The 21,223-nt window shown below is 37.2% G+C and overlaps 2 protein-coding genes across 2 annotated transcripts in view; one reads left to right on the plus strand and one right to left on the minus strand.

Moving 5' to 3' along the window:
• Nucleotides 1-19,343, plus strand: part of drc5 (dynein regulatory complex subunit 5) — a 41,257-nt gene extending 21,914 nt beyond the window's left edge. Inside the window, exons 12-13 of the mRNA XM_083563441.1 lie at nucleotides 18,453-18,611; nucleotides 18,658-19,343. Of these exons, the coding sequence (XP_083419567.1) occupies nucleotides 18,453-18,527 (75 nt within the window). The 3' untranslated portion in view covers nucleotides 18,528-18,611; nucleotides 18,658-19,343. The remainder of the gene's footprint in view (nucleotides 1-18,452; nucleotides 18,612-18,657) is intronic.
• tmem151ba (transmembrane protein 151Ba) lies at nucleotides 11,910-18,513 on the minus strand. The gene is made up of 3 exons (XM_083562338.1): nucleotides 18,433-18,513; nucleotides 14,473-14,575; nucleotides 11,910-13,344 (listed from the first exon to the last, which is right to left on the minus strand). The coding sequence occupies exon 3, from the start codon at nucleotides 13,243-13,245 to the stop codon at nucleotides 12,067-12,069; it is 1,179 nt and encodes a 392-aa protein (XP_083418464.1). The 5' UTR covers nucleotides 13,246-13,344; nucleotides 14,473-14,575; nucleotides 18,433-18,513; the 3' UTR covers nucleotides 11,910-12,066.
• Nucleotides 19,344-21,223: the final 1,880 nt, after the last annotated feature.

The raw sequence follows: 21,223 nt of genomic DNA on the forward strand, positions 1-21,223 counted from the left end.
TGAGATTAGATGTAAAAACTTTCCAAGTTTACTTTGTTAAAAAAAAACTCTCAACAGAGTTGTACACTGATTTACCTTAAGTTGTAATCTAGTGAACCAGTGTAGATTTATTCATTGATAGAGACTCAAAGCACTTTTGTACGTCGCTCTGGACAAGGGCGTCTGTTAAACGCCGCAAATGTATATGTAAATGTAGTTGTGGAGTTAAGCAACATTCAGAGATGTGTGAGAATTTTTTTTTGCCTAGATTGGGGTTTGTGTAAAATAAAAATCTTAATCATGCACGACTTTAGGGGCAGTATTAACCAGAGCCACGTGAGACATTATTGACCACAATCTAAATATTAATCCAGTAAAGGTTTTAATAACAATTTAGGCTCGAGAATTATATCAAAGCTATGCTTATGGAGTTTTTCTGACTTTGCAACACTAGAGCACTGCAAAACCAATGATATTATAGATACTTTCCCAAAGCTTTTGGGACATTTAAATTATTAAACTTAAATTAAAATTATTTCTTGTGAAAATCTAAAGGGCAAAAATAGAGATTTGTGACTTCTTTCAGAAAAACAAGGCATGAGAAGAAGAAGTGAAAATGGCTACTTCACCAGGCCTGACAAATCAACAACAGTAAAGATGTCAAACAGTCACATTGCAAAAAGGGGAATTATATTAAAATATATATTTAAATTATATGACATATATATTATTAAATATATATTCATAATATGTAACTGTTTCTATTACTCATTATCCGTACAAAGATTTGTTTATTGGGTACACTTATACATGAGTATAGTGTATATCTGTACAGTCACGCTTTTATAATTGGTAAGAAATAAACAGCAGGTCTGTTATAGGAAAGGGCCATTATGATACAGATTAATAATTACTTACAGTTCATGCTGCAGAATAAGTCATTTCCTGTTATCTCTAACACTCAGCAGTTCTTTTTGTTTTCCCTCTTAAAATTGATAAGACCAAAAACACAGCTCATCATGTAACTGAGACACCTAAATGTCCTCCATTTGAAAAACTAGCATGTGTCACACTGTTCCAAAGTGCTGACACTCGATACTCCAAAATATCCAAAGATATTAAATTAGAACCTCCTCATAAAAATATCTTAGCAAAATTATGTATTTAAACCTTTTTTCTTTTCTTTTTTTTTTACAGTTTTTTTGAGTTGCTTTGGAGCATTTGTCAGATCAGAAATGAAATTCTCAAAGTTCCTTGTTCAACCACCATGTCATTTAATTATTTGTGCTCATCATCAAATGATTAGATTGTGAATACTTTCGTACATTCATTTAATCGATGTGTACAAGTGTCTGTTGTTTCCTACATTGTCAATTGTTTATGTAATGTTGATCAAAATATATTATACTGGTTTCAGCAAAATAGTCTTAACCCCCAAAGCACCTCAGCATCAATTCCTGGCAAACTCATTTCTAATCCTGTCTATCGTCGTCACTCCCAACAAAATCCTGTCTTTTACTTAATGCCACTGTCTCTAATCCATACAACATCTCACCACAGTCCTATAAACTTTCCCTTTCACTCTTGCAGATATCCTTTTATCACAAATCACTCCTGCTATCACTCTTCTCCACCCACTCCACTCCATTACTTTGCACTGTTGACCCCAGGTACCCCAGGACTCCTTCTCCATTCCTCAGGCATCCTCTCCCCTTCCAAAATCTTGTTGAACAATCTTGTTAAAAATTCCACTGCCATCTCTCCTAAACATTTCCATCTCTATCTGGGTGCTGGGTTACTGATCGGAAGGTGGGCGATTCAAGCCCTTGTATCGTCAAGCTGACACTCTTGGGCCCTTAAGCAAGGCCCCTAACCCTCTGTGATCCAGGGGAGCCGTATCATGGCTGACCCTGTGCTCTGATCCCAGCTTTTGAGCTGGGATTTACGAAGAACGAATTTCACTGTGCTGTAATATATGTGTGCGAAATAAAGGCTATTGTTCTTCTTCTAATACTGGTATGTCATTTGGGTCAACAGACTTTCCACTTTTCATCCTCTTATGCACTGCTCCTACTTCCTCCTCAATTATCCGATCCACGTCTTGCATCACAATCTTCACACCATCTAACATTCTCTCTCTCTCATTTTCCTAGTTCATCAGCTGCTCAAAATACTCCCTCCATCTTCTCAACACACTCTCCTTACTAGTCAACACATTTCCATCTCCATCCTTTATAACTTGCAGCACATCCTTTCCAGCTCAGTCCCTCTGCCTGGCCAATTGGTATAAATCCTTTTGTCCAACCTCTCATACAGCTCCTCATATGCCTTTTCATTGGCTTTCGCCACATCCCTCCTCACCTGCTGCCGCATCTCCTTGTACTCCTGCCTACTTTTAATATCACTCTGTTGATCCCAATTCTGTTTTTCCAACCTTTTTCTCCTTATGCTCTCCTGCACTTCCTCATCTTTGTCTTCCTTTCTATTTCCAGATGTCACACCAAGTATATTCTAGCTGTCTCTCTTCTGCAGTAGTTGCCCAATTATCCAGCACCTCTTTACCACCACCGAGCCCCTGTCTGATCTCTTTTCTGAATCTCACACTACACTCTTCCTCCTTCAGTTTCCACCATCTTATTCTTTTTTCAGTCCTCACTCTCTGTCTCTTCTTCTTCACCTCCAAAACCATCCTACAGACCACCATCCGATGTTGTCTAGCTACACTGTCCCCCGCCAACAACTTACAGTCTCCAATCTTCTTCAGGTTGCATCTCCTACATAGAGAGGCTCTTCACCTCCACTACACTCTTACTCAACTCTTCCTTCAGAATCGCTCCTACACCATTTCTCTTTCCATCCACACCATGATAAAACAGTTTAAATCCACCTCCAATGTTTCTGGCCTTACTCCCTTTCCACTTGGTCTCCTGAACACACATATCTACCTTTCTCCTCTTCATCATATCAGTTAACTCTCTCCCTTTACCAGTCATAGTACATTTAAAGTGCCCACCCTAACCTCCACTCTCCTACACTACTCTTCTACACTTCCCCTTTTCTTGCTGTCTCTGTAGATGTCTTCCTCCTCTCCTTCTCCTCCTTCGGCCAACAGTAGCCCAATTTCCACCGGTACCCTGTTGGCTAACAATACCTGTGGCGGTCGTTAGTTGCACTGGCTTGTGCAACCCTAATGGCTGGGTTCGAGAATGCTCTTACTGGTTTGCATATATTAAGGATGATTTGAGAAACGTTACAAAGCAACTGAGAAAAACTAAATAGATTTTTGCGGCAAACACTTTCGATCAGCACATGTGACAGATCTAATGTAAGAATTTAATAGAGCCAAGGTATTAGCATTCAATTAATGATTACTTTTCCTTTTCACACAAAGAGAATGAAACAGAGCAGACATCACCTTAAATGAAAGAAGGACCTTTCTTAGGAATAAGGTTAGTAATTAAGAGCTGTATGTGAAGAAAAGTTAATGCTTGGTCGGCTCACCTTCAAACCTCATGTCTTTTCCATCTTAAATTCTTCATAGATAAAAGATAAAAGATGTCACATAATCTGAACAATATTTTTAAAATGTATCAGGTTTGTGAACACCATCTACTGTAGAATGCATTTGCCTTCAAATCAGGGACAGTAATACAATAAATTCACCCTCTCTCTTTATGATTCATTAGCTTAATTACTTGCAAGTTTCTATGTTAATTTTTATCCTATAAGTATTGCTGATTGTTCACATATTACAATTGTTGTTGTAAACAGTTGGAAAGTAAAAAAAAAAAAAAACGATTTAATGCTAATTAAGAAGATAACAATAACTCAGCCCTTGTTCATTTGTCTGCATCACAATTTGTCAGTGTTTTGATCAAGAGCCAAATACGTAGTTCTCACATAAGGATGTAAGGAAAAAAGATAATTGAAAATGCTGATCTCCTATTCTGTGATTGCCTCATGATCCAGCTTCAGCACAACAAAAACACAAAAGAAGAACAAAGAAGTTCATTAGTTTGCTTTAGCACTGATTTAGTCACAACTGAAACAAGAAATGTGCAATATAAACACTAGCAGTCTTGCATTTTGTGTTCACTACTGTTATTGACAGATGCCTGAGTGCTTAATACTTTAATACTTCAATATATTAAGAAGCCATTTTAAAGATGTGCTTTTTGCTCACATTTAGTATCAGTATCTATTTTGTGTGTTTCAGTCAAGTCAAGTCAAGTCAAGTTTATTTCTATAGCGCATTTCACAACAGACATTGTCTCAAAGCAGCTTTACAGAAATCAACAGTCAAGGTGAATGGTGTGTATTTATCCCTGATGAGCAGCCATGGCGACTGTGGCAGGGAAAAACTCCCTTAGATGTTATTAGGAAGAAAGCTTGAGAGAAACCAGACTCAAAAGGGGAACCCATCCTCATTTGGGTGACATCAAGCGTTTGATCATAAATCTTCCAACAATACAGAACACTGGAGAGTGAGAACTAACATGAGCACTGAAGTATAAGATTATAAGTAAATGTTCTTTCAACAGTCTTTGGTATAAAAGTAGGAGCTACTGAGCTCAACATTTGTGATCATCACAGATCCAGCATCAGCTTCTCCATGCCAGAGCCTTTAAACACTCCAGGAGGTCCAATGTCAAACTCCACACATGCAGTGGGATCCAATTGGCACTGGTACGTCTCTAGATGGTTCAGGATGTTTGCGCGTTTGGCATCTACTTCTTTAAAGTCCATAATCTTCATGAGGTGGGACGTGACTGGAGCTGGCCAAACCTCAGGACACCTCGGGATGGGGAGAGAAAGAGAAGCAGTGGAGAGGAATTAGTGTAGCTGCTGTTCATGATATTAACAGCACAAGTTGATAATGTGTATGTGATCAGATGTTCTGGAGCACAAAGTTATGATGTGAGACGTATGTTATGTGTAGGCTTTGCTAAAAAGATATGTTTTTAATCTGCACTTAAACTGGGTGAGTGTGTCTGAGCCCCGAAGACTGTCAGGAAGACTATTCCAATGTTTAGGAGCTAAATGTGAAAATGCCCTACCACCTTTAGTGGACTTTGCTATTCTAGGAGCTACTAGAAGCCCAGAGTTTTGAGATCTCAGGGAGCATGACGGATTGTAGCGTGTTAGAAGAAGAAAAACTTTGAGAGTTTCAAAAGAAAAACTTTCAGTGTGCATATAAAGCATTTTTGGAAAGATGTTTCCATCTACAGCCTGGGGATCCATGAAATTACAAAGTAACACAGGACCTTTGAAGATAGATTTGGATTGTACTTAATGTCAACAGTCTGCTACACTGACTCAATTTGCATTGGATCACCATCACTGCATACCTCAACATAATTTAGCTGTGATAAATAGACATTTGGTGCCATCCAGATAAGGATGGGTTTCCTCTTGAGTCTGGTTACTCTCAAAGTTTTTCTTCCTTATTTTATATCAGGGAGTTTCTTCTCGCCACAGTCACCACCTGCCTGCTCTTTAGGGACAAACTTATAAAAAACAATATTATTCCCGTGGCGGACTGTGCATTTGGTACCTGGGCCTTCAGTGAGGACTTACCCACCTCTTAATACCACCACTATCATGTCGCAATTATAGAAACCATCAATACTATACAAAAATGCAATATAACAACGAGTGGCATTACAGAGAGAGACGCATTTCACATATGGATGGTGAATATCATTTTACTGAAGCAAGAAACCCAGTTAAGACTCCAAACCTCTACACTACAACTGTGCACCTACATTATCTGGAGCAGTTCAGAACCAATATTTGTCTAATAACATGACAAAGACATGAAAAATGTTATTAAAATACAACCTACACAACACAGATGCACTTATAATGTGCACCGCTCCTCAGAGGCTGTAAGCCAGTGGTACCGCTAGTATTCACTGCTCTGGAAGTGGCGAACAAACCCTTTCCCGGGCTGAGACACGCTGCTAGCTTTGGGGTTGGCCAACCTCCTCACAATGTCTAGCTTTTCTTGAAAATTTATTTTTATGAACGTCCAAGACCAAATCAATTTCTCTTCCTCCGTAGGCATAAAAAAGTCTAACTCAGATGTACTAATGTGTGCAGAGCTCCACACATGTTTTACCAGTAGAACTTGGCTGTAACAGTTTCCCTCTGACCAACCAATCAGAGAATGGAAAAATGCTGACGCTATTCTGAGCCATCTAGCTGCCCTGTGAGGCGAATATGAAATCTGATTGGTTAAAGAAACAGACCAGTTGCTAATATTCTCTATGGTAAAAAGGCCAGCAGTACTGACTTTGAAGGTACTGGGCAGATTAGATTGACATGGCAGCACATAGACTGGAAGCAGTGCAGCCAAGAGACACTATGAAATGAAAAGAATAAACTGTTGGAAAAAGATTTCAACAGTTTCATGGAACAAATATTAGAATTTAGGTTGTAAATGTAGGTCAGTGCTTTTAATAGTGCTTAGGCCAGCAGAGAAGGCCTTGCTGGCCCTGACCGCCCACCACAAAACAAAAGCGTTTGTATTAGTATGGATATAGCCTAAGTAATGTAACTATTTCTTTAGTTAAGGAACAAGCATTAATTACAACAAAAATAACCAGACTTGTTAATGTCATCTTTGTAATCTCAGTTTGGAAAAGGTGAGCTGTGATTCTCAAGTGGATCTGGTTTATGGTTCTCAAGCGGATTTAATGGTTTATTATAGAAGTGTCACATCACAGGGACGAGCAGAAATGGAAACTACATTGTCACAATAGCAACTACGTTGTCTTGTTGCAGTCAGTGTTCCAATACATCCCAAAATTCTTCAGTGAGGTTGAGGCCAGGACACACAAGTTCTTTTAATGTTCATGGTTCTCACTTTGGGCACAGGAGCAATGTCATGCTGTAACATGTTTAGGTGAAGTAAAGAGAAAAAAATCTTAAATCTACAGTAAACAAAGACATATACAAATGCGTCCTTTTTGTGAAAACAGTTTTGAAAAGACATATGGCCGGTGATGTACAGGTGTCCACATAATTTAGGCCACACTAAAAAGATTTGATTGATTGATTTTTTTTAAAGCACTTTTTCCTCTGAGTCAGAAAGATACTCAAACTTGAGACCTTGGCAACTGAGGGTAAGCTTAAGATAAAGGAGCACATTTTGTTACAGTGACTCAAAGACTCAAAGAACATACCTCAAAGAATTCATTGTACATAATGTGTGTGATGCTTATAAAATACGATTACAGTTCGAGTGAGAGTGCAATAAAGTGCATGTGATATTACTTTTTTCATGTATAACTTTTCTTGTTCTATCACAGGGAATGAAAAGGGAACTAGAAAGAATGTGGAAGGTTAATGTGAAGTCTTCAAGTTAAAAGAGTGCAAAATGTATATAATTTACTGACTATAGACAAAAAGAGGAACAGGGCCCCAAAAGTACCAGGAAGTGAAAATTGCTACAATACAAGCCATGAAGATGGAGGCTACATTTGTTCCAAATGTTTTTTTTTTTCTTCTCCCAATCAGATAATGACACTACACAATAATACAGCACTAGAATGACTTCTGTTATAGTTGATGTACATTTCAAGTAAAAGCATATAATCAGGTTTATCAATGATGAATAAAGCATGGAGGAATCATGTCAAATTTTTGACTGCATTGACCTTCTTGTATTGCACACAATTCAACAGTTCTATAAATAATATATATATATATATATATATATATATATATATATATATATATATATATATATATATATATATAGAGTAAGTGGTATTTTGGACCCAGTATGGGCAAATGTACTGTTTATTAGAGGAAATGGACCCAGAGATAGTGATACCTACCTTATAACACATTAACTAGCTGGTTAGCTAGCATCCATTCTTCCTTTTCAACTTCTTCTAACAAGCTTATTTTAAGTCAAAATTAATTGTTTTGTCATGTCTCAAACTCTACTATAATAATCATTTCAAAACTAATGTAAAATTTTATTAGGAATAACCCAATCAAGTCCAGTGATACAAACAGTGAAATGTTTCAGTAAATATATACTTGGGATGTAGTGGAAAGGAAACATTCTAGTTGATTTATATGAAGTTGTTCATTTACTTGTTTTGAAGTATGTATTTGTTATTTAGTTGTTATATAGTTATTTGCATTACCATGCACTCTAATACTTTATGTACATTAGTCAAGTCAAGTTAAGTGGCTTTCATTGTTATTTCTACTATACACAGTGGTACACAGTACACAGTAAAAACGAGACAACGTTCCTCCAGAACCCTGGTGCTACACTAAACAACATCATAGAGCTACAACACAAAGCTACATAAAGTGCATCGAGTGCAACCTAGTGCAAACAGTTCAGACGAAATACAGTACAGACAGACAGTGCAGACAGACAACACAAGACAACACAAGACAAAACACATAACCCAAGATAGCGCCAACAGCAGACCTGCTGTATACTCTGATTATACTGTACAAAGAGAACTGTAAAAACTATAACTGGAAGTAAATATAAACATACACAATGCAGTGCAAAAAAACCAGCAGTAGCAGCAGTCAAGAGGTGCAAAAACAGCAGGTAAACAGTGTAATGCGGTCAAGTATAAATAAATCATGTTGGAATGGATTGAGATGAGTAATGAGTAACGAGTGTGTGTTAAGTTCAGGTTGTACTGTTTGGTAACACGCATTTAAGTGGGTGTGTGTGTGAGTTCCAGTTCAGTTCTGTGTATTGAGGAGCCTGATGGCTTGTGGGAACAAACTGTTGTCTGGATGTAATGGCCCCAATACTTCGGAACCGCTTTTCTGATGGCAGGAGGGTGAAGAGTGTGTGTGATAGGTGTGCGTGGTCGTCCACAATGCTGTTGGCTTTGCGGATGCAGCGTGTGGTGTGGTCAGGATGGGGTGAGGGAGATAAGCTTTCCTTAGCCGTCTCAGGAAGTAGAGATGCTGCTGTGCTTTCTTGGCGATGAAACTGGTGTTGAGTGACCAGGTGAGGTTGTCCGCCAGATGAACACCAAGGAATTTGGTGCTCTTGACGATTTCCACTGATGATCCATCGATAATCAGTGAAGAATGGCCGCTCTGTGCTCTCCTGAAGTCCACAACCATCTCTTTGGTTTTGTCAATGTTCAGAGACAGGTTGTTCGCTCCACACCAGGCTCTTAACTGTTGCACCTCCTCTCTGTATGCTGACACTTCGTTCTTGCTGATTAGACCCCACCACAGTCGTGTCATTGGCAAACTTGATGATGTGGTTCGAGCTGTGCATTGCTACACAGTCGTGAGTCAGCAGAGTGAACAGCAGTGGGCTGAGCACACAGCCGTGAGGGGCCCCAGTGTTCAGTGTGGTGCTGGAGATGCTGTTTCCGATCCGATCCTCATCGAGCCTCTCGAAACCTATTTCTGATTCTGATTCTAATTTGCTTTTGGAATTGTAAAATTTTTTTGCTTCATTAAGATTTTTGTAGAAAATCACTGTTATTCAGTACACATACACAAACCTGGTCAGGATATATAATTCTTTATTCAGTTGATTGTCATTTAAAAAAAAAAGAATTAAATAAAAAAATTGCGAATGAATAGTTTTTTGTGGCTCTAAAATAAGTTTGATTTTCCCTTTAGGAAATGTCATGTTCATTGAACCACAACCACCCAAACCCCCCCACCCCACTTGTTGAAATTAGTTTTCTGCCCTTTAGCAAACCATGTGTTTAAAGGTGGATAAGCCTGTGTGGAATAGCAGTGCATTGTGAACGCTAAGTGCCCCTGGCTTTCCAAGAATGTAAAGTAAAAATGTTTCAGCATGCTGGAGTATATATATAAAAAAAATATATAATATATTTTCTTTAATAAGTGGATTTTTCTTTACCTGCCAAATCGGAGGTATGTTTTGTTCATATACATTGAACAAGGTTAGCCTTTTTTCTTTAATGATGCCAAGGAGAGCAAGTACATATCTAGAAACCAGTATTGCTTTCAGGTAGCAAGTCACATTCTAGATAATGAGCAGCTCTATTTTATTGTATGACACTGTGTTGTCAGAAAAAAGTGTACAGTTAATTGATTCAAAATAAAAAAGTAAAATAAAAGCTACATGGAAAGAGTTTCACTGGCAACTGTTCTACTTTCACTTTAACATATTTTTTGCCATTTTGCCATTACCTGTTCACGTAAAGGTAATTTCCCCATAACCTTTCTTCTTCTGACTGAAGGAAAAGATGAGCAGTGTGAAGAAGGAAAATTAGAGTTAAAATTCCTGTTTATTTTGTGCTTTCAGTAAAGCTAAAGCAACTACATTCATTCTAACACCCATGTCATGTCCATGTCAAGTCCCACCTTTTTCCATTAATTCATCATGAACATAGTTGTTTCTCTATTTGTTCTATGTAACTCGTCTGCTTGCAATCACACTATTACAGCCTCTAAATAACCCCCACAAACAATGAAATTGCCCTGATAATGTAATTCTAGTCATGAATTAGCAGTGATTATTATGATTTTAATTACTCACCTATCCCAGATGAACCACTTCAGAAAATATTTATTGCTTTATGACTAAATCAACATCTACATGACTACATCATTCATCCATCCCACACAAACACACATTTATCAATTTTAGTTATTTATTATCACCATCATCTTTTTATTGCGTTTCAGAAATGACAAAAAGGCTAAGCATTAAAAGAAGTTTAATATGCTTTCATATGATTATTCAGACTACACATTTTCCTCACAGCAGACAGAACCCTGTGGTTAATTACACAACAGAGAGATAGCTTTGGTTAGTAAAACTCCTTTGATGAAATATTTCATTTATTATTGTTCACTCATTTACTGCAGCACCACTGTGGACTCCTCTGTCGAGAGGGCCCTGGGAAGCCTTTCTGATTGATATAGCAATGAGCACATTCACAATACACAATACAATTGTCTTACAGCACACTTTAAAAATCCCACAGTGCAGGCTTACACCACAGAACAATAAACAAGGGAATCACAAGTGTAAAATCACTAAAGCATGTTTATAGGCTGTCAGGCTACCTGCACAAGTTAAGACAACACAACACAAAGATATGGCAAGTGCATAAGCACCTCTTAATATAGCTTTAGTGCTGATTTTAAAAAAATGAATTGCTGATTTAAAAAATGGAAGCATTGGTCAAAAGAAAACTATATAGCAGGTGAATATTTTTTTTTACAAAAAGTATAAAAATGATATAATGTCATTTAAGAGATAGACTATGCAAAATCTAAATAATAATAATAATAATAACAAAAATATTAATAATAAAAATAATAATGTTATTCATACTACTACTACTACTACTACTACTAATAATAATAATAATAATAATAATAATAATAATAATAATAATAATAATAATAATGAAAGGTAGTAGTTGTTACCAGGCAACATCTGTCAAAAATTCTGATCCCTACACCCATTACCTTACTCATGCTTTTTAAATTTATGTACAGTGAGGCCTAAATCGCTATAAACGATTTGGAAGAGCATCAGTTTATATATATATATATATATATACATTCAGCATTTTTTTTGCATTGATGCACTCTGTAAGTGCAGCCCTGTAGTCCAATACCCATAATGGTCTCTTTTTGGGTAAAAGTGAAAGCATATGTGGTAGAGGCTATAGAATTGCAATCAATGATAATAAAATGTTTTTAAATTGGCCCTGAAAGTTTGCCTGAAATTATGAAACCAGTCAGACCCATTGCTTCTTACAATTCTAGCTCTAAGTGTTAATAAGATACATAACATCAGGTTTAAGTAAATGTTTGTTTATAAAATATAAGCTGTCATGACGACTATCTTCATGTAATAAAAAAAAACCATCTTAGTGGGTTAAATAACTAATTCTAGCTCAAATACACAATATTACATATTACCTGCATTATATTTGTTTAATATTTTCAATAATGCCACATTTAAACTTACTTATATTCTTCACATTTCACTTAATCTTTTTACTTAAACTTAATCAAGATGAAAGGTCTTGCATCTGTGAAGACATATTCTTTCAAGTACCTAAAACGCATTGAAATTAGCACGGGTCATAAGGAAGTCTCCACACAGGAGCCGTTGTGATGCAGTAAGCGATGCTCATGGCTGAGGCAGCCATCGCTGCGGTGCACAATCAGCACAGGGAAGCGCAATGCATCCTGATAAGTTGGAGGAGACGGCTGGTGGTGCTCTGGGGCAGAGCTATCGTTCAGGCTGCCATATGCATGACCTAGAGAAAAAAGACTGAGGGCGCTGCGTGAGAAAATGGATGAGCCACTCAAGGCCCTATGGCAGCGCTCACAATTCTGGGGAGAGAAGGAGTCTCGGCCAGACAGATTTGCATCCATCAACACTGCCTCAGAGTAACTGGGCACCAGCTGCTGGTTGGAGCGGATATGCCACTCTAGTTCGGTGCTATCGATTGTGTTTACCCTGGGGATGTGGTGGCAGTAGTGTAAATAATTAAAGCCGAACAGCTTCTCAACATGGTAGTGAAGATAAGCTGTGCGATACTCGGTCAGAATACGCAAGGGCCAAGAGATTGTCAGGACCGTTGCTATCCAAAACACGTAGCGCCTCAAAAACCATGGCAGTCTGCCTGAGATTACAATTACATGCTCCGTGAAGTCAACATTTTTAAGGTGCATGCCCTCACGAGCCTCCATGTAGTCATCCAGCCCTTCATTTTCTGTGAAGAACCGTGCTCTCTGTGTCAGATAGGAGTTCTCTGACTCTGCATTGGCAAAGCTGAAGCACTTGGTAAATCGGAGCTTTGTAACTGGGAAGTCTTCCATGCCTGCAAGCTGCCTAGAGACATCCTTTACACCACAGTTTCCATAATCGAACTCTGCCTCGGCTGTGTGTGTGTTGACGCGTTCGTGGTACACCTGCGTAGCACTATAGCCATCAGTATTGCGGTAGCTGGCCACGTGACGTGTGCGTCGCACATAGTGGTAACTGATTGCCCTCCACCAGATGCATGGTGTGGCCTGCTGCATCTGTTGCACCCGCGCCATTACACTATCTAAATCTACTTTATACTGCAGCTTGAACTGCATCGAACAGTGCCAACACTCCACCAAGTAGAGTGTGTAGAGCGTGAGCAAAAAAGCCATGGGGATATACACGTAACCATCAGAGCAGGCTCTGTCATGGGACACCATTGAACTGTCCTGGAGGTTACCATCAATGTTGAGTGGTGTCACCCTGGCCAGGCCGCACCATGTCATAGCAAATGCACAGCCATAAATCAGCAGTGTGAGGACGAGGCATTTCCAGTGTGACTCATGCCATAGTGCTTCAATCAGTGACTGCTGCTTGGGCCTCTGCTATATACAGGAAAACAGAGAGAGAAGAAGAAACACATCATTTAGAGTCAAGTCAGAGGCACAAAACATAATGCATAATTACCTGAACTATTTGCACTTGTATGAGAAAATCTTTTAATGTACACTTCAAACCAAAAATGGCAAGAAGTGATTAAAAATAACTAAGTAATGTAACATAATATGTGGTATTTTTTCCCTTTGATTTCCATAAATGTTTAAACCCTCTGGGTAAATTTGCAGACAGCTAATATTTAATACTTAATAGTTTGCCATTTAAAGCTTGACCAAGAGTGTCAACACGAAGCACTTCTGTAATTTGCTCTGGATATTGGCTAAATGTTGAGAACTTGAATGTCACATGCAAAACTAGCATTAAAAACAGATCAGACTGGAGATATCAGGCCATTGACCCCAATCAGTGTGGATCACTCCTTTCTTTCTGTCATCAGACTGGTGCATAAATTACAAAAAAAATTGACAGTTATAATTTTTGCACCATCACTATCATTGTTGTATAAATAACAGTTTTTTGTACAACACCACAGTGAGCCAGAGTGTCTTCTGAACAAGTCATTATGCATAGTTTGTGGGTCTAAAAAAAGTTTAATGGACCCTAAAAACAAGAGGTCTTGAAGAAATCATGCTGTGTGCCACCTTGGATCTCCCAAAGACACATATTATGCTCACACAGACTTAGGACAGATGATTTGCAAGATGTTCAGTACACATCTTAACTATAATGAACTAAAATAGTAGTTAAATCTGTAATGAATGGCTATTTGGTGTGCCCTATTTAACAATGGGGTCCCTTTTAAATCTGGTTCCTCTCAAGGTTTCTTCCTCATACCATGACAGAGAGGTTTTTCTTGCCACTGACTTGGCAACTTATAAGAGATAAATGTATATGGACTCATTCATACATAAAAATAAAAAAAAAGTTATATTTATAATCTATTCAATTCTATAAAGCTGCTTTGGGACAATGTCTATTGTAAAAAAAAAAAAAAAAACACAAATAAACTGAATTTTAACAAATAAAATAGAATTAAATTGACATATTGGCTTCTTGACTATTTGGAAAATGAATATACATCAAGGGTAAAAAAAATAATGATTGTGCAAGCATACTGAAATTGATTGCTTGTAGAAAGTTTATCAGTCATCCAGGTCATGTTGAATGTCTTGTTGCAATAAATGTAGGTGACTCATCCAGGGGGCTTCGTCAGCTCTCCTGAATGATGGGAAATTTATTAAGAACCAGTGTGTGTAAATGCCACGGAATTTCCCATAATGAACCCCCTCCAATTAGAGGCAAAATGATTAAAGTATAATTACAGTTATTTGACTATACTTAAGACCTGGAACTACAAGTTTGGCTTGTTCTGGTATTTACACAACCTGACATAATTGAAGTTTGTACATTGGTTCTGTTAGAACAGAGCGGTTTCATTTTAATGCGTGAGTGTGAACAAGCCAGGGCTGTTTGTCGTTCTTCACACAGCAGCAAGCTTTAAATAATTGATGCTGCTCTTCCATAACTCTACTCCCTACATCATCACATGAGCCCCTTTATAACACCACACACTCACACACCCACACACACCCTTGATCCACACCCAGCTGAAAAAGAGTCAATCCATGACAAATGGCTCCTACTCTTCTCTCGTTCACAATTATGCAGTGTGCAAACGGCGCTTAACAAAGTGAGATAATTCCTCACTTTCATCTCAATTTACAGTCTCATGATCGCAGCTTTTGATGAGAGGAGCAGACTGCGTTTAAAGTGTGATGTGTGTAAAATGGGGGAAGCTGGTTATATAAGCCTCAACTTGAAAAATGTTCATGGTTGATTTTGTTATCAGCACTCTTATCTGTCTGCTTCAGTTCTCTCACTAGCTGTGCTGATTGGGTTAATCTAGTTTTTTAGGAGATATTAAGATCATATGCTTATGTTGCATTTACGCTTATGCAGGACCCATACTGACAAGTTTCTAGGCCACAACATTAATCTCTTAAATCACAATGACTATGGAGCGGAAATGTTTGTTTCTCTAATGTCTCTAATGCTTAGGAACTATTCATGAATTCATCTGCAGATGTTAACTTCTTCTTCTTTTTGAAATGAGAGAGAAACAACCGACAAGCCGAAAAATGACCACAGTTATGATTTTAATAGTTGTTTACCGTATTGCTTCCAAGTAATTTGTTTCAGACGTGGTCACTATGTAAATCAGAGAAAACTCTCATATTGTGAGCTTGTAGCCTTTCAGTCATTCCCATAATTAAATTGAGAGTGAGAGTTGAGTGAGTTTAGTCATCTGCACATCATGTTTAAAAGTCTTTGCTTTTTACTCAACTAGATTTTTGGTATTTGCTCACACCTGCATGTTTATTGCACGCCACAGGATTATGGACTGCCATCTCCGAAAAGGACAAAAAAAAAAGATAACCTGGTCCTTATTCTGCCTTCTGAACAGTTCAGACTTTATTTTGGTATAAACTCATTGTGCCAATCTGGGCAGCGTTTTTCTAAATATACTGCCGAATGAGAACATATTTTACATTGGTCAAAATTACATAAACAAAAGAATGAAACCTAATAGGAATTGATCTTATGGCACAATAAAGTGGAGTTACGTTTATCACCCCAATATTAGAATTATCCTAGAACAGCAACATGTTTTTGCAAGATTTTGGGGAAACAAATTCAATGAAAAAAAAGGAAATGTGTGCATTTAATTTTAGTTTAAAATCTATTTTAATAGTGGAACATTTATGAAACAAGTTCCTGTTTTCATCTCGAAATCATGCCATGATCAACTGAATTGGTAGTGGAAAACTAAAAGGAACAGATTCACCTTTGACTATTACAGAGTGCTAATACTGAAGCCTCCATCCAATCAATGCTAAATCTCCTTTTTATTCATTAGGCTTTAGGTATGTGAAACATCTGCCTTCCATGGCCCTGCATGTGAGCTTGTTTCTATAGAAACAATAATAGTCTGTATTAGAATTAGAATAAGCATTCATATAAACCTGTCACTTGGCATGTTGATAAAACTACTGTCAGAACAGTGTTATAGAAAATGTATCAATTAAAGTCCTAACAAATCAGAATTAAAGATTAAACAGCACTGTGAAATACAGATTTTTTTTTTAAATACATGGCTAAAAATTTGTTTTTGCCAATAATTGTAATCTGCCAAAAATAAATCAGTATTGTTCATAATGGATTTTTTGACAGAAAAGCCTTCCAGGAAAAGCAGACACTTTTCAAAGCAGGATCACTACACATCAGACAATCAGATCATAAAGTAGGAAAGCAAAATATGTCCAGAGGAATAAAACCACACCTAGAAAAAAAACATTTTCTCTATAGCAAAGATGAAATTGATCGTATGAATTTCAAACTGAAATCACCAATAGCTCCCCCAGCTTTCTTTAGCTTTTGAACAAATTCGGATTGCATTCTAAAGCTGCTAATCTCCCCAACAAAGCGTCTGTGATATTGGCAGCTTGTGCTCAGATTCCATAGTGAAGTCTGTTTCACCACGCTGTTGCTGTTTGTGATAAGTGTGCTGAGGGGAGAGCTGAGAGAGACGGCCCACTTTCCAGCAGATTATTTTGGGGAAATTATCTGGGGCGTCGTACTCTGCAAGCTGAAAGTGCACACCCCGTCTCAAACATTTCTGGGCTGTGTAAAATATAGTTGCAGTTTGTTTAACCTAAAATGTATTTAGTTTATGGGGACATGGCGGCTCAATGGTAAAGGGTTACTATTCAAAAGATGATGGGTTCAAGACACAGTATGACAGGCTGCCACTGTTGGACCCTTGAGCAAGACCCTTAACCATCTCTGCTCCAGGGGGCACTGTGTCATTGCTGACCGGTGCTCTGACCCGAGCTTGCTAACAAATCATCTGCTGATAAACTGGGATATGCAAAGAAAGAATTTCACTGTCTGCCAATGTATATGTGACATGTAAAAGCCTCTTTGCTCCTTGTTTCTTTATTATTTTTGGTTTACATTATTATAGAAACATATTGTTTATTTTCTTACCTGAGGATGGGAATATGATTTAAGCTTTAACACAGTTTAAGGCAATGTAAAGTAGCAAGAGGAAATTTCTAGGGTCAACAAAGAATTATGGAAATTAAAAGAATTGGCAGAGATCATTGACGTGTGTTTTCTTCTCTTGCTCCTAACATTTTTTTAGTCAGCCATCCTGGCAATTATCATGAGGACGGGTTTTGATAAAAATGTAAAATGTTTGTTTTCAGCCTAATGATTAACACTAACTTTGTTTTAACAGATTTCACATAATCACATATTTCAGCTCTGGTGGATTAAGAACTGATAGTGAATGAGCATTTCTCCTAATTTTTTTTTATAAAACAAAGTCTTAACTTTTAAAGGCATGAACATCTCACAGGCTCAGATTGTTCCCGCGTCATTGCTCAGCTCCACACACTTTTTATTCCCCTCACGTCTGATAGCTTTTTGCACAAATATATTTTCCAATATAAACCTGTTTGTGGTCGAGTGAATTTGCAATGCATTTCATTATAAATCTGAAACAAACAACCCGTAAAGCCTGTAGTATTTTACCATGGAGCCTCATATGACACTTAGCCATGAAAAAATCACATAATGGAGAAAGCAAACCATGGCTGATTTGATCAAAGGACAAATGGAGAGGTGACACACAGGAGCTGTGATAGAGAATGGGATTTCTGAGCTGAATCCTGTCTGCACACATCCACAAACAAACACATACATGTACATACACACACAACCTCTTGAATTCAGCTATCTGGATCTGTTTCAGTTAAAAGCAAATCAAATCAATGATGACATACAGCACCAAGTAATTTGTTGTTGTATTTGTTGTTGTTACATATTATAGACTGCTGTATATAAAGATGATATAACGTAGCTGCAACTGTAATGATGATATAGATATATATGTAACTTTAATGTAGCTGAAGGATGACCAAAGGAGCTCAATGATTTATGCATTTAGTAAAAATGAAACATAGCATCAATGATGGAAGAGCATAAATATGCAAGCTTTTTGAGACTCTCACCTCTTCTCTCCTTCTCTCAGTTGGGTCATGAGGAACTGGACTGGTGTTGTTTGCCCCGGACGATGCTGGAGACATGGGAACGAGATCTCAGATGATGAGGCCAATCCTGATATTAGTACTAATGGGGATGTTGAAGCTTGGGACACAAGCGCGGAGCTCCACATTACATCATATCACATCACACACACACACACACACACACACACACACACACACACACACACACACACACACACACCTTCACATGAACAGAAAAAAACTTCAATAAAGGCATAACACATTGAAAACAGAAAAGACAGATAAATATTAACATTACCTGTTTTTGGTGGGGGGGGGGGGGGGGGTTTAAAATAATAGCTAGTTATGAAAGCAATAGAGGTAAAAAAAATATCATCATTGTTGCAGTTCTCAGGATTTGTTAAAGAAATACAGAGAAAACAATGCGATGATGGAGGCTGTATGGATGTGATGGGCTGGTTTCCGCTCAGGTAACACCAACAGGAGAGAGAGACAGAGAGAGAGCGAGAGAGAGAGAGAGAGAGAGAGAGAGAGAGAGAGAGAGAGAGAGAGAGAGAGAGATTAGCATTTGCATGACATCAAAGTGGATCTTGCTAGCGTCTCTCCAATCGGTTACGGAGAGTCGGTAACCATGGCAACCTACTCGCCTCCATGCTGCTAGTAGAATCCTTTGAGATGCCCAGAGACGTGCAGTCAGGAAAGGCAGGTGAGGCCTGTTTTATTCCAACAAAAATGTGAAATGTGAATCAATTGTGTAACTTTTTGAAAGCAAAGCTTTTTTAAATTCAAATTCAAATTTTATTTGTCACATACACATTCATACAGAGTATGTGTACATGTATTCACATAATTTTTAGGACTGTTCAACATGTGAACATAAAAAATAGCAATACAATATAAAACTAAAATAAGAATAAAGTAACGTAAAAATAAATTTTTAAAAAGTATAAAAGTTTATTAAAAGTATAGTCTAACTATAAAGTATGAAAATAAGGTTAAGGACAATTATATATATATATATATATATATATATATATATATATATATATATATATATATATATATATATATATATATATATATATATATATATATATATAATATATATATATATATATATATATATATAATATCCTTAACCTTATTTTCTGCTGTACAGATAAAAGTGTCCCAGTGTGATTGTCCTTAAAGTAAGGGTGTATGAGATGTGTTTGCCCACCTATAAACAGCATTTTTGCATAAATCCTTTTTCTGCAGTCAGGGTGGCTCATCATTGTGTGGATAATTAATACCATTTCTTAATGATTCCGATCGCTTTTATTGTCAAAATGTTCAGCTTTAATTGCAGAAGTCAGAGAGTTCTGCATCACCTTGGACTGTACAACCCTATTCAAACTGAACTGCCGATTAATATTCGTGTGATTATCACCAGTGTACTGTTTGTATACTCTTATTTACAAGTCATCAACTTTCATAGTCTGGGTAATTTATTTCACATATGTAATGTGTAAAAGGTGTGTAAAAGATATTTAGGCTTGTTGCTATCACTAAAACTGCAAAAAATAAGTAGCATGATAGGCAGCTCTTAACCCGTCCACAATGATAAAGGCCTGCAAGAGCCTAAGTACTGATGACTCTCTCATTGCGTCTACTGTCTTCTAACACTAACAAAATTCCCCATTTGGCAGAAAGGAAACTAAAAATAGTTGCACTCTAATTACAACTCTTACTTCTACAACAAAGTAACAGATGCCTTTGTCTATTTATTTATTTATTTTCTAAATAAATCTAAATAAGACTATGCAATGTATATTTTAATTTGTGTTGAATGAGTGAATATCTGAACTATATTGGCAATAAGAGCTGTTTGAAAAAATGCAATTAGTTCTTCCTTTCCACCAAGCAATAATAAAAATCAGGCTTAGATCCAAGTCACGCACTGCACCAAAAACAAAAAACAAAACAAAATGAAAACCAGGGAATAAAATGTGATTATTATAAGCTATGTTTGCTTAAAAATGTAGTAGGAAAATTAACATTGCCTAATTCAAACCAAGTTATCGAGAATTTAATCATTGATTCTCTTTGGGCTTCATATATGTGTAAATTTTCGCTTTGTCTGTCCAGTGCCTCACCTGCCTCACCTCACCTGTTTCATCTTCATCAATGCATTTAGCTTTTTGTTTAAATAAACATTGGTTTAATTAGAAGTATTAGCCTCTCATAAACTTTCATTGGTTGTGGCTCAAAAGTTAAAGATTGGAGGTTCATGGTTTCTATCTCCAGCACAGTTAAGCTGTTGGGCCTTTGAGCATGGCCCTTAACCCATGGAGTCTTTACTCCATGGCCACTGTATCCTGGCTGACCCGAACAAGCTGGGATATGACAAAAGAGAATTTTACTGTGCTGTGATATACAGTATATGTGACAAGTAAAAGCTTCACTTTGTATAATTGCTGTGCTCCAATTAATCGATAAAATATTATGTAGCTGTAGCAATAACTGTAGTTACTATCAATACTTTACCAATACTTTCTCATCATTACTTGACTAAAACATGGTTTGACATTTCATCTATTCTAATTTAACTATTAAGTGTTTTTTATCAGGTTTTTTTATATAGACACATCTGGCACACATTGTAAATAAATACAACGATTCACAGACTATTCTGTGAGTAAATAAGAATGTTAGACAATCTTTTTTATAGGCAGTCAGGATATAATTAAGAAGTTTTCCTCTTACAAATTAAATAATTTTCTTTTGTGTATTT

Source organism: Silurus aristotelis, assembly GCF_946808225.1.
Source record: "Silurus aristotelis genome assembly, chromosome: 15".
NCBI classification, from domain to species: domain Eukaryota; kingdom Metazoa; phylum Chordata; class Actinopteri; order Siluriformes; family Siluridae; genus Silurus; species Silurus aristotelis.

Bases quoted from the DNA above. Each gene is read 5' to 3' on its own strand.
- tmem151ba (XM_083562338.1), bottom strand. From the start codon at position 13,245: ATGACATGGTGCGGCCTGGCCAGGGTGACACCACTCAACATTGATGGT.